The sequence below is a fragment of the Danio rerio genome, chromosome 8 (assembly GCF_052040795.2).
Source record: "Danio rerio strain M-AB ecotype USA chromosome 8, GRCz13ab, whole genome shotgun sequence".
NCBI classification, from domain to species: Eukaryota; Metazoa; Chordata; class Actinopteri; order Cypriniformes; family Danionidae; genus Danio; species Danio rerio.
In genome coordinates, this window is record NC_141028.1 from 30,238,213 (window position 1) to 30,253,263 (window position 15,051).

The 15,051-nt window shown below is 36.4% G+C and overlaps 1 protein-coding gene and 1 long non-coding RNA gene across 7 annotated transcripts in view; one reads left to right on the forward strand and one right to left on the reverse strand.

Moving 5' to 3' along the window:
• The window catches only part of LOC141375642 (uncharacterized), a 217,842-nt gene that overhangs the window by 175,200 nt on the left and 27,591 nt on the right, over window positions 1–15,051 (reverse strand). The window lies entirely within an intron of this gene.
• The window catches only part of kcnd3 (potassium voltage-gated channel, Shal-related subfamily, member 3), a 170,705-nt gene that overhangs the window by 119,886 nt on the left and 35,768 nt on the right, over window positions 1–15,051 (forward strand). For all 3 annotated transcript variants that reach the window (XM_087262805.1, XM_087262806.1, NM_199802.1), the window contains 1 exon segment: window positions 13,936–14,104. In XM_087262805.1, coding sequence (XP_087118931.1) covers window positions 13,936–14,104 — 169 coding nt within the window.

Here is a 15,051-nt window from a genome sequence, read left to right on the forward strand (position 1 = left end):
ATAAAGTGGTTTGACCAAACCCCTAAAAGCAATGCAACAGACACGATCAGAATCTATAAACAATCCATTTAAAGAAGCCTTACAAATAAATGAAACCCAAATATTATAAATTGAAGTACTAAAACATTTCAATAGTTATTAAAAAATAAAACTAAGAAAATGACTAAAGCCTGTAAAATTATTAAAAATTTACAGAATACAAGAATACAAATTTTTAAATAAAAGCTAAATCAAAAATTATACTGAAAAGTAATAGGATTCAATCAGTGTTAAATTATATTCTATACTATTCATTAGCACCTTGCCAAAAGAGCTCAGTGGCTGACCTTCCCATAAAGCATTGCAAGTTAACATTTTTCAAAGAACTGTTACTTGTACATAATTGAATATTTTGTGCTAACTTTTTCATAAGATGAGTCAATAGTTTTGTATTATTCTTTTGGTTGCAGTGTACCGTTTCACTCGACTCCATCTCTCTCTCAGTGCTCAGTAGAACACACCGTTCATTGCTTCATAAAAGAAAGAGTACACAGACAGCACTGTACCTTTCTCCGATTTTCAAATTCTTTTTTACTCTCGCTTCAAATCAAACTTTGCAATGTTGTGATTCATCCCAGAGCTAGTTGGCTTTCTCCACAGCTCTTCAACAAATGATCTGCTCAAACCCCCTATTGTGAGAGAACGAATGGAAAATACTGTCTAAGCACAGGTCTATCTTCTGTCTCTCAGCCTGACGAACGCTAGTATTTTCTGGAAATCTAGTTCATTTAATCACAAAAATAAAGAGTTCCACCATGGCATCATGAGCCTCAGGCTTCACGTTTAATTCTTGGACAATTTTGGATGGTGTCATTGAGACCTGGTGTTAGTTCCATTCTGCCTGCCAGTATTTCAAATATGCATGAAGGCGCACAATGTCGTAAAATGGCCAACCCTACTGTGAATAAGTGCAATCTGACTGACCGCTGATAAGACACTGGCAGATGACAGGTGGCTGTCATCGCCAATTACATGCCAGTTTAAGAGCGCTGAAATCTGCAGCGGCACAAAGAGAAGCATCAGGTGTGTGGCGATGCGCTAACCGCATACAGTATCTGTAGCGGTAACTGAAACTGCTTTGATTGGGATCGATGACTTTCTGCGGTTTCATTAAAAGCCAATCAGTAAATTCGATCACTGGCTTCAGGCTGAGGATGCTGCGCTGCGCCTGGGTCAAAGATCAATTAGCGTTGCACATCTCTCTGCGTTAACCCACATCTCCATTCAGACTAGCCTTGAAAATGCGCATCCCGGGATATTAGCTTCCTTTGACCATGTATCACTTTACTGAAGTGTAACTGATCCCTTGTCAAAAAGGAACGCCGTGGGTTCAGAGGCCAGCATTATTTAGCTGAGTGAAAGAAGACGGATGAATTAGTCATGATAGCGCTGCTGCATTTAATAAGATACTTTCGGGGAAGGGTGTGGTGGCCTTGATTAGATTGAGCATTTGAGATGAGTGATTAATGTTACGGGTGAGGATCTCACCTTGGACCTGATACTGGACAGCCAGGGAAAATAATGATGGAGAGAATGTTTATTATCAGGAGTGTGTCCATGCAAAAAAAAAATGAGGCTTGTCTTGTTTTCTATGGTAAAAGAACAAACAAGTATCCATGCTTTATCCTTGTTTCAAGCTGAAATTCAGCAAATTTGATACGATTTGTGGCTAAGAACTGTGCTGTATTGGATGAGAATGAAACTTGAAGTAAATTGAGCTTGGTAATGACAGTTGTCTTCTGCAGAGCTGATTTCAGGCCCTAATACTGCCAATGTTTTTTTGTTTGTTCTTCGCTCAGGGAGAAAAAAAAAGAAGTTTGAAATACATTTTCAGCAGGATGTTGTTGACATCTAGACACTGTACCCCACTGCTGAGAGTGGCGTTTAGATGAATATGTAAATATGTGCTGCGTGTAACAAATAATACTCTAAAGGGCAGCAGTAGGAAGACAGAAGTTAAGAAAGCATCTGATTATAGCAGCATTTGTGGGTAGAAAAACAAGAATCCTATTCTGTGTGTTACATTAGACTTACACTGAGTACATTTACATGGACACCAATTATGTGATTTTAATATGATTAAGACAATCCTCTGATTGAGAGTCTAACATGTAAACAGCGATTTTTAATTAATTAAATCCGATTAAGGTCATAAACCAACTAAACAGAAATCGAATTAAGACATGTGGAGTATGCTGATTTTAATCGCAATATTAAAGTGCAGTACAGACATGTACACCGTAATCAAACTATTACCGTAGGATCGTCGCCGCATTTTGGGACAGGATAGTCTATACACACACGGCTGTTTGACACTATTGTCTGCATCTTTTTCTCATTCAGTGTGCGGTATCAAGCTCCATTAAAACAACACTCTCTTTAACTAAATTAAAATTGTGCTCTGTGGGGAAGCTCAAAGCAGTTTTATCATTTGATAAACTTTACAACATCAAAACTAAACCGAATCAGCTGAACTGCCTTGAGATTAATAATTTAAACATTATATTCTATAGAGCTTGCTAACTTGCTAATTTAATGAACTTATAGCAACACCGAATGAAATTATGCTGAATAATGATTCCACTGTATTTAGAGCTTAAAAAGTGATTCATTTATAAAGTGAAGAGCTGTACAGCATTAATACTGTCATTTCTTTCTTACTTCCATGAAGCTGCTTTGAAATAATCTGTATTGCGTAATTCTATAAATAAAGGTAACTGGACAATGCACAAAAAAGATAAATAAATAATATGTATTTACTGGTATAAACACGAGACAAAAATACTGATAAAGGAGAGGCAGAGTTGAGTGGCGTGTCAAGGCTTCATGTGGATTGTGCATTCAGCTGTGAACAGGTGTACAGATCTTGTTTTCAAAGCCTTTTTTCCCTCTTCCCCCATTGCAGACGTTTTTTATCTTCCAGGATGTCACATCTGGAGTAGATTGAGTCTCTGTTTATGTGTGTATTTGTGTAATGGGGTGAATCAAAACTGGGGTGGTAGGTCTCCTCGACTGAGGACAGAGAAGGAAGAAAAATCGCGTCTGGAGCGCGGCGGTGGAGGAGGAGGAGTGGCCTAGTTTCTTTAGCAACCTACTTACAAACTTCAAAACTTAAGCGGGCGGTGGAATTCAGATGAGCTGATGAATCCTTTAGGAATGTTTGTGGCTGAATCTATGCCAAATGTTAGAGTGTGTGTATATGTGTGAACATCTGAAATCAAGCCAATCGCCCCAGAAACTGACTCTTTCCTGGATCTGAGCAGGTGGCAGGTGTAATTTGCGGTGTTGTGAGCTACCGTTGGGTTTAGATCCCGTCAGCCACAGAGGCTGCGTGATGGAGACAGTCAGGCCTGAACCCACAAAGCACCAGTACTTCACTTCCAGTTTCAGAAGTTCAGCTTCTGATAGAATTTTACACCTGTGTAGGAATATTTTTACATATAAATGTGTGAAAATATATATGTATTTACATATGTAAATAATCAGAATATGTAGTTTTAATTTATTAAATAACTGGCTTTATTTTAAAGTGCATATTGTTTTTTTTGTTTTTGTTTTTTTAAATAATTTACCGTATGATTTTGTTAGCTTACTTTGGTAGTTTTGTCGTGAACAATTCATCTGTAAATTTCATTAAGAAAAAAAAAACGATTATCTTTCTAATCTTTAATTGGAATCTGAAAATGCCCTTCCTGTTTGATTGTATGTCAAATTAAATGTAATTTTAAGGTAATAGTCAAGGCTAACAGAGTTAATCATGTCCATTCAGCTGTCAGTTTTGACAAAAAAAATGGAAATGATGAGCAGGAGGATTCTGTTAGGTTGTATTAACTCTTCTAAAACTCTTTTTCCAGCTGCTTTCATTCTTTCTGAATAAAATGACTATTTTATTACATCCATTCAACCCGTGGTAGAAACAACAAGCCCACTCTTTTCTCAAATTCCATTTCAACTGCGTCACAATATAAAAGAAAAGAACGATCGCAGCTTCCAGTTCATGGGGACTTCAAAAACTTTATTTTATATTTTCTAAAGCATATTATTTCATCTGTATACTTTATTGTATCAAATAATTTTAATTACATTTTTATGTCAAAGTAAGGGTGAAAAAATCTTCCATCTCAATTTAGAACAGAATAAATACAGTATTAATGTAAAAACGAAACTACATTTTATGAACTATTGCTACACTGAATGATCCCTTAGAATTTGTAAACGATTAGAGATATGCACTTATTTCTTTGAAAGTTGATTTGTAACCCTGCTGGTCCTACACCATCGAACCCGCTCTGAGCTGGGATCGAACCGGCAGCTTTCCACATAGGAGTCGGTTGCTCTACCAAAAAGGCCATGACCATAGCCTCTAGCATTTGTCTCTAGAGCACCTTTAGAGGTCAAAAGAGTAAGGTTTACCTGCACAGCACTTCACTAACTGGCTTTAACTACACTCACCCCCTAAATCTCACTCCCATCTGGGTCATGGCACCAATGTAACCTCGCCAGTCCTGCACCACCCTACCTGCTCTGAGCTGGGATCGAACTAGCGACTTTCTGCATGGGAGTCGTCACTCTACCAAGAAGACTAAAGACCATGGCCTCTAGCATCTGTCGCAACTTTGGAGGTCAAAGTAGTGAGGTTTACCTGCACAGCACTTCACTAGCTGGCCTCTACTACATTAATATTTAATGAGAAGTTAAAGTCTTTTGTCCAATATATTCACTAGCACATCTTCATGAAGTAGATGTCTTAAAGATGTAAGGATGTATAAAATCAAAAGTGGCACCAAGTTTTATTAAATTCATTAGTTTTCTTTTCAGCTTAGTCCCTTTATTAACCTGGGGTCGCCACAGCGGAATGAACCGCCAACTTATTCAGCAAATGTTTTCCGCAGCGGATACCCTTCCAGCTGCAACCAATCACTGGGAAACATCCATACACACTCTTTATGAAGATTACAAACATTTTAAATAGATGCTATTTGTTTTAACATGTCATCTTAAAAATGTTTATACAAAAATGTCACAATCATTTGATTACATTTATAACAATAAGAGATGGAGCGTGGAAATAAACACGTCATGTTTTTTCATGGAAATAATATTTTAGAGCTGTTGACATGGAATTAAACCAGATTTTGATAAAAACCCAAACAATACAAACATAAAAATAAAACAAAAAAGGATATTTTACTTTGTTTTAATGGTTAAAAAACCCATCTTTAACCACGAGAGTAAGAGTATAAAACGTTTGCAAAAATAAAACCCTCATGATTTCATTGACAATCTTCCTCTATTTATATACCACAATTTGAAAACCCTTGGTTTAACTGGAGGATTTCCAATTGCTTTGCTTGCCTTGATAACATTTCTGAAGTGAATGCAACCAGGCGAAACACAAAAATCCAATATGTGTCAAAATATTGGATCGGTGCAATGAGCCTTGCATTGTAAATACAGCTTAATGACCTGCTACTGTCTGTTTTGTTGTCTGCATTAATCAACAGCATTATTGATGAGAAAAACAGCAAAGCACCCACGCACGAGTCCTGAACAAAAACATTAGACCCTAAAGGCGAAATAAAAAACATGAAAAAGTATGGAATTTCACTGGATTTAGTATCAACAGCTGAAATACTGGAATCAAAATAACAACCCTACGACAGCCTCTTGCTCAAAAGCTCAATAACGCATGTGAAGCTCCACAACTGCTCCAATTCTTTACCAAAGCGGAGGCTGTTTACGTAGAGGCGATTGGTGGCATGAATTCAGTTTGTTCAGTGGAATCCTTCAGAGCTCACAACTGCAGATTTGCTGCTGAATGAACAGAGCTAATCTGCCATCGAATTGTTGTTTCAGACATCACTGTGGGGTTTTGCGAATTTCGGAGGGAATCGTGGCTCCAAGCGGGTCACAGCGGCACTCCGTGGGAGGCGGATCTGAAAGCGTGAGGGGGTGGGAAGAGGGAAAGAAAGGATTGAGGAGGACGGGATGCAGGCAGAGCTTGAGATGTGAGTGGGATGCGAGTTTGGGTTTGGGAGTTTGCATGTTGTGTAACAGCAGTCAGGCTGTAATGTACCGCGCACGCTAACTGAGAGTCGGTGGCCTGCAGCGCTAAAAGGCTAACCACACGCTCTCCATGCTAACGACATCCCTCTTCTCATTAGCACACCGGTGGAGTCACAGTGCCAACACAAGCAGTGGAATTGAGCAGTCGTCAAACGTGACAGAAACCTTCAGTGACGATGCGTGTTAAAGAGACGCTAACGCCATGTGACATTTAGATTCTTTCCTTTATGAAAGCTGTGTCAGATCCTGGGAGGTTTTGTAAAGCTAAGAGACTCCAGAGACTCTGAAAAGGAGAGTTCCGCATCAGATTTGTTCTATAATCCTCTGATTTTTCGTTTGATATGTTGCACAGTTTCAGTAGGCCAAAGAATTACCTGTAGATTTAAGTCTTGACGTGTTTTACACTGTGAAATATCTAAATACAAGAAATAAATGATCAATCTGATACAGATTAGAAACAAGTCAAATTATTGGTCAGAGCAGTAAGATTATTAAACATGGTAAGATTTTCTGCCATGACAAAACTTCGTAAAAAGCAAAATGTCTTCAAAAAGTTCTAACACTTATTCTAGGCCCAATCCTAATTCTATTTTGTACCCCTACCCCTATACATGGTGTTTGAGTTTCAGAATGTTGTGGAACTGCTATACAGGAGTAATTATTATGGATTATTGATCGTGAAACGTATTATATTATATTATATAATTGTTTGTTTTTTTTAAAGCATGACGATAAAACATTAACGCGATTATTAATTATTTTAAATATTAAAACATGTGCTTGTTTATTGTAAAATTCATAATAATGAAAATAATGATGCGATCCTGCTGTTGTGGCTGGTGTATTCTGGGTGTGGTTCGGAAAAATCTTCGTTCAAAGGGCTATTCACCCTTTCCCCTTAGCCCTACACCTTTAAGCTAAAGAAAATTGGGACACTCCTATCCCTTCACATGAATGCGCAAAATGAGGGGTAGGGATAAGAGGAAGGGCTAAGGAGTAGAGTTGGGATTGGGCCCAAGTAGTATATTTAAGTCTAATTATCTTAAAACTAGCTTGTTGATCTTTTTTTTTTTTTTTTTGTGATATTTTCTTACTTTCTCAGCAAATAATTTTGTGTCTAATAATTGTCTAAATAGATGGCTAAAACCAGGCTAAACTTGGACTTTCAGTGAAAATCTAATAGACGTCTAAGAATAGCCCAAAACTAGACTAGTCGTCAAATAGACAGATTAGACAGACTTTATATGTGTAGTCATTCATTTCTGTTTATTTAATGACTAGTCTAGATTTGGCCTATTCTTAGATGTCTATTAGATTTTCACTGACAGCCCAAGTTTAGCCTTTTTTAGCCAAGATGACTCTGTTTAGACATTTATTAAAAAAACAGAAAAATCTTGCTGGGTTGTATGAAAAGGTCTTAAGACCAGAGCTACCAAACAAGAGAATTTAGAAATTGTCATTTTGTCTTAAAATGAGCCATAGCATGAGCCAAATAATTAAGAAAATTGTATAAATTAAATTATGATCACACATGCATATTGTTCACATTTTTTTATTCAAATATAAAAACTGACAATATAGTTACGATGCAAAATTATTACCTTGCTTCTTAAAATACATTGAAGCTTATTGCAACAAAACGTAAAGTATTTTGTTACTAAAGAACAAGTATAACCGAGCTATATTTTACTGTAATGGGTAAACTTAAAATAAGTTACTACTGCTAAAGTATGAATAAATGTGATTATTGAGCCTTTTTATTAGGAAAAGTTAGTTACTCCGGCTAAAATTAAATCTTAAAAAAGCAAAGTTGCTCTTAAAAAATATAATATAAAACAATAATAATCATAATAAGTCATAATAATCCAACACAATCTTATGTTGGAAAGTATTTTATTCTTAAAACTAAAACAATATAAAAAAAAATTAGCTAGAAATAAGATTGTAACTCGTCCACAGTTTTTACCTCACGAACACACCAGCAGATTAAAGGAGCCACAGACAGTGAGAGAGAGAGAGTTTACAGCTTTCATTTTCTCTTAGCTGAGTTCTGTTGTACTTACCTGTCAGTGAAAGACTGTCCAAACTCAAAAAGCAGATAACTGCACAGTTCACTGCTTGCAAGTAGTCGAAGCGTTTTAACTACTCGCGGTCTCCTCTCTCAACATAGTAAGCTACCACCTTATGACGTATATGTGATAAATTACATCAGTACATAATAAACTGTTAAGATTATTACTGAACCGATAACTAATTGTATCTGCATCGAAGAAACAATTAATTTTGACACCCCTAGAAAAGTGCACTTGGCGATGATTTCAGATCCCTTAAAAACAAAATGCAAGCGTTCAAAACTTAAATAATAATGAACACGGCGGCAATGTAGACCAAACAAAGAATCAAGAAAAGTGAGATCAAGATAATCAAGGAAGTTGGAGGCAGCCATCAACATGGTCGGATAAAGTGGCAACTTTGCAAACAGTGATAACCGGTTTGAAAGTTGAAAGTAGAATTGCTACACCTGGAAAAAGACCTACTTGTGGATCGCTAGCATAGAGGTCCTGAGTGTAAATGACAACCAAAGGCTACACAATGTGGCATCCTGTCAGTATTTTGTATGGTGGCCCCAAAGTCCAAAATGAAAGCAATTTTTGAAGTAATAGTAATAATAATAATAATAATAATAATAATAATAATCATCATCTTTCATGGCTTTTCTAAAACATATTATAGTAAGAAACATAATTTTACATTCTACTAAACCATGAAAGTTTTTAAAAGGGTTCATTTTAAAACTACATACTGTGACACACCAACAGCAGTATTTCTGAAATAATAGTGGGTTTGCTCCTGTGCCATGATGCTTACTGTGAGAAATGCTGCATTCTGAATGATACATACAGCAGGATAACAAAATGGATCCCGAGGTGATACTACCAGAATATCACACAACTAAAACGACAAATTCCAGCACTAACTAAACATATACTTAGCAAAGCATCCACTATAAAACTGTTCACAGTTTATGTATAGCTTTCAAATAGTCAGTCATCAATATACAGAGTTACCTTTGTGCCTCATAATGGTGTAGTTATGACATCTGGACCAAACTGCATTACTGTGTTTATAGGCACAATAAGCCATAATGTGCGTTACTTCTCTTAGATACAGACAGGGGTTTGAATCAGTCCCCTGATGTCAAGATGAGCGGAGCTTCTTATTAGCACTATAAATGAAAGAAAACTTCAGTGAAGTCTCCGAACAAACATGTAGCTCTAGCATCAGATACCTTTGGTCTGACAGTCAAAACAACCAACACTCGTTTGTTTCTCTCTTTTGTTTTCACTCTCCCATTAAAATTCCCCTTTCAGTCAGATCCCGAGCAGATATGAAGGTGTGGAATAAATAGATAAGCAGATATGCAGATGCGATATAAACCTCAGTAGGCCGATACACTCCGAGAACAGAGATAAATGGAGAGAAAGCAGAAAAAAAAGCTGCATGTGCAAATTTTCGGAGCGTTTTTTGCTGTGTTATTGTATGCGTGTGCGCTGGTATTCTGCATAATGCAAAGGATTTTGATTACAATCAATACATTACTGTGGATCTTATCGCCTAATTTATCCATTCGAGATACAGCAGGATGAATAAAGGTCAAAGTCTTGATTACAAACACCATTAAATCTCTTACAGCGGCCTAATCAGATGCCTTAAATACTTGAAGCCTTTTTGTGTATATCAAGCGAGACATTAAGACAGAATGGGCCATACAAACACGCACATGCGCGCGCACACACACACACACATGCCAGCTGCAAGAGCCTGAACATCTATTATTCACATCAAAGAGCATTTGCTTTGAGCGTACGCACTCGTACACAGTGCCGTGCAAAAGTATTCACCCCCTTAACCAATTTTCTCATTTAGCTGAATTACAAATGCCTCTTTGAAAAGCAGTTCTCTGTGATATTACTTCTGAGCGGTGAAATTCAGAAAGCAACTCCTTTAATATGACATTTATGTATGTTGGAAAATATGCCACTGGAATAAAAAACTGAATTACGCCGTTTGTGTTAACGTATCCAATCCTAGTGTTTGAATACTTCACGCAGACACCATTTCAAGCAATTACAGCTTTTGTCTTTTGGGGTAAACACACTGTTCAGGTGCGATTCTTCTCCAGAACGGTGATTCGCTCCAGGTTAGACAGTCTAAAAACACGCTTCCTAATAATTTGCTGAAGCATTAGACATTCAGACGCACGCATTTGTCTTCATAGTTCAAAGCAGAATGAAAATGCTGAATTTACCCATGAATACACAGCACAGTCATTTAGAAGTAAGCCGTAATCCTTAACTCAGTCCATAGGGAGCTTTTGTTCGGCCTGTAGTTTGTGTAGTCAGAGCTGTTAAGCCATCTATCCCACTGGGTGTTTAGTTGGGTCTATTTTTTTGTGTGCGTCGTCTCGCCGTCCCAGATTGTATTGTGCATTCTTGGCTAGTGTATATTGCATGTGTAATGTGTAAATTAGTTTAGATTATATAACGCACTGAGATCTCTGGCTCAGAAATATTCCCATGTGGCACCATCCAGTCCTCTTAGAATGACACTCTAATCGACTCTTGAAATGAGTTTCGAAAAAGTGTTAAATGAGCCTCCAAAAATAGGGAAAACATTAGTTTCGACACAGATTTGTAGAATAAACCACTTCCTCTAAGTGTTGACAAAGATTTCTTTGAATCTCTCATCAGTCTACAGTAATTAACCTGCTTTTATCTTTATGTATACATAGCATGCTTATTTAAATGTGTAATTCACGTTTAATAAAAGACAAACTCAATTAAGAGCACTGGAGGCATCAAGTCCCACATTTTGTTTCTTTATTTATTTTATTTTTTATTTTTTTTGAGTCGAGGGGTGTTCAGTAACTGCGATTTTCATTCATTCATACATTCATTTTCCTTCAACTTATTCCCTTTATTCATCAAGGGTTGCCACTGCAGAATGAACCGTAAACTTATCCAGCATATGTTTTACGCACTTTACAAAACATGATAGAAAATGATGCTATATATAAGTTAATAGATATCATTTACACTATTTATTCGGGGCCCTCAGATGTCCTGGGGCCCAAAGTGGCCGCTTACCTTGCTTATTGGTTAAATCCGACCCTGAATATGACAATATGTACATTTGCAGAAAAACTAAATATTGCAGTGTCAGTTTTTTTTTGTTTTTCAGATATAAGGCAGCCCTAATTGTAAGCGTTTCAACATGACCTTAATTTTTGTCAGTTGTTTGAGCTTAACTTGCATTGAACCCAAAATATTCCTTTCACTGCTCTCGCCTCCTAATGAGTCGTTTTGTGTATTTGAGACATTTAAATTCCTATGGCTGGCTGCATGTTTTCCGATTGTGTTTGATTGAATTGTGCCTCACTTGCTCAGCATTCATTTAATGAAGGAACAGGATTATCCACTGTTAATTAAATCCTCACTTGCAGTCAATGCATGAACTTAAATTAGCAGAACACTGTTTTAGTTCTGAACATCTGCCCATAATGCTAGTAGCACAATGCTAATATTTTATGTGTATATAAGTTATGCTTGCTTAGTTTCTGCTCCACCAGGTGCTTCGGATTCATTTTCTTTTTCCCTGTGTTCAATCAGTATCCAATTACTTCACTCTGTAGCCTTTTAAACTAATGTCTTCTTTTTAGTTAAAACCAGCTTGAACCATTTAATTAGTTTGAATAGAAATTCGGTCAGCCATTTTCTTATCTTAAAAAAAAAAAAAAAAAAAAAAGTCACCTCATTGCCTGAATTCAGATGGCAGCCCATCACGCAGACTGAGAAAGATCTACAGTGGTGCGTGTAATTGTATTTTCATTTTAAATAACTGTAGCGAATTGTATTTGATGTCCTTGAAGTAGCCAGGGCATTGGATTGGGGGATTTAAATGCTCTAATTTAAACATCTTGAATGACTTCCTTATCTTCCACTGGCTTTTGCTCCCATTTTTTGTACAAAATTACAAAATAATATTGGCCTGATTTTGAGAGACACGTTATCCAACTATGTTCTGCTTTCCAGACAAATATACTGTTTGTAAAGAAATGGCCTTGGGAGAGACTTCAGAAACAAATCAGTTGACAAATGAATAGCTCTCCAAACAAAAAGCCCCTTGGAATAAAACACTTTCCATGCAAACACATTTAAAAATTACATGTTTTTCAAGCAAACTGCTTTCTAAAAATTGTTTTTTTCATATACCAAATAAATGGTTTACAAAACAAAAATCAGGAGCTATATTTCCATCCACCTATTTTTATACGCATTTTGGATATGCGCAGAAAAATAATAAATGGTTGATTTAAATGCCAAGATGCAAATAATTTGCATTTGAAAATGCGCATAAACACAGGAGTAGGATAAACTTTATATTCAGAAAGAAAAGATGAGCATAAACTACCTAACAAATTCCAGTAAGCGCATTAAATGTCATGTGATCTTGTTATAAGAGATCATGTGATGATAAAAATGTGTGTGAATGTGCTCAGCCTGCTGGTTTGTCCTTTGTAAAACATTGGAAATGTAGTTTTGATCATTCTAATATGCCTTAACAATTTCAGTATTAGTGTTATTTTATTATTACTTACCTCCAGAATCAAGAGCTTCTGCGCTTCACGTCTCACGTCTTCAAATGCAACAGCCAAAAGTAATTCATTACATTAAAAAAAAAAGATTCATGCAGCTTCTCCTACAACAGCAAATTCAGTTTTTACTGTTAATGTTTGGCGCTATCAGGAAGTGCAATTTTTTGTTCTCTTTGACTAATTATATGGAAACGCTGCTTTAAATCGCACGTCTTTTAAGCAATAATCCTGTTTTGCGCATACATTTAATTTGCATCTTTGGATGGAAACATAACTATTGATGCATTGTTTCTACAAACAAGATTTTTTCAGAACACTACAGGTTGTTTATTCACAGTATTCCAACATGTTATCCAAACTCTGCTTTCAAGACTTTGTCTGTAAACAAATGGTCTTGGGAGAGATTTTATAAACAAATCAGCTTACAAATGAATCACTCTGCAAACAGGCCACTTTCTGAATCAAAATACTTTACAAACAAAGAGCTTTTGAAATAAAACACTTCTCAAACAACGTGCTTTCTACATAAAATGCTTTCCAAACAAACAGCTTTTCAAACAAAACCCTTCCCAAAAAAAATCTTTTCAAAGCCTGTTGCTTACAAAGTTTAAAATACAAATTAAAAAAATATTATTTTCCTTTTTTTTTTTTAACTCTAATAAATATCAGTTTCTCCAAACAAAATGCTTTAAAATCTCTCCAAACTAACTGTTAAACTTCCAAAGCTGTTTTCAAAATAAAAGCCTATCCAAACAAGACAAATGGCTCTCGGTACAATAGCATATTCCACTGAAAATGTCATTCCATTCACGCCTCTTTCACCTCCTGCATCAGTAATCATTATTGCATTTTAAATCTGCCACCTATAATGCCAACATCACACTCATTTTCCTGCTTTGTCTACAAGGTACTATTAAGTGGCATGTGGAACTGCCAATCTGCAGTAAAACCATACAAATATGTTTAGCAAGTCTTTGTGATTATTCATGATTTGGAACGTAATAATAAAAACAGATGAAATATAATTATTACGAGCAGCCAGAGTTGTGTAGGTGTGATATCATGTATCAGTCTGGCCTTTTTTTTATTCTGTAAAACAAGAAAGAACACGTGTAGAAGCAGGCTGTGCATATTTCAGTGACTAACATCTCTATTTTCTTGCTCTTGCTCTGCAGGTATGGAGACATGGTCCCGAAGACCATAGCAGGGAAGATCTTTGGCTCCATCTGTTCCCTCAGCGGGGTGCTGGTCATCGCTCTGCCTGTTCCTGTCATAGTTTCCAATTTCAGCCGCATCTACCATCAGAACCAGAGAGCTGACAAGCGCAAGGCTCAGAAAGTTCAGGTCAGTGGGGCTCAAAACTCCCCGAGGGGCTTCATCTCCCGTGACCAAAGCTGCTTTGGCTGAGATGCAGGTCACTAGCATTTAACTCAGAGTGATGCTCTTGTTAAATTACATCATATGCTTTTACATCTTATGCTTAAATAAAGAGAAGTGATTTTTGAGGTAGCTCTAAAGGCTATATCTGCCGAGGGTCAGGAGTGTTGTGGGGGGGGATAATTCAGAAGATATTATTCCCAGACAGGGCTCTAGACTGCGAGTAAATGGTCAAATTTTGCTACATTTTTCCTGCCTGTGAAACTACATTTTGTTTGGGGTCACACTGGTAAATAAAGACATTGTTGCAAATAAGACAAAAAACAGAACAAAACAGCACTACTTGTTTGAACTTTGTGCCGCATGGACCATTTATCAGCTGGATTCAAAAGAAAAGACAGAGATACATGAGCTAATGCGTTTTGCTGGAGTAGTTGTTTACTTGAGCACTTTATACTTTTATTCCACACAACACTGCAGAGGAGAGCAGCCAACATCACCAGCTTGTAGCAAAAATAATGGCATAAATATCAGAAAGTCACATCGAATTGTAATATTTATTTTTATTATTACTAAAGTATATGTAATGTATTTTTTGTGAATAAGACAATAGTTGTATATTAAATATCTTTAGGTTATTGTTTATCATAACAAATGTCATAGAAAACAAAGTTGTACTATTTATTTTACTGTGATACTATTGTACTTGAGATTATTGTAAGATGGTAATACTTTGGTACTATAGTAACTACAGTGTATCAAGGCAAGCATTTGTGGTAGGTAGCTGTCAAATGTGCCTTTTAAGGTGTCACTAAAAGTTTGCTAAACATTTATATTTAAAAAAAATTATACAAATGTTAAATTCTGTATAAATGCATCAACTTTTTAAATAGAATATAACAAAAGCACAACAT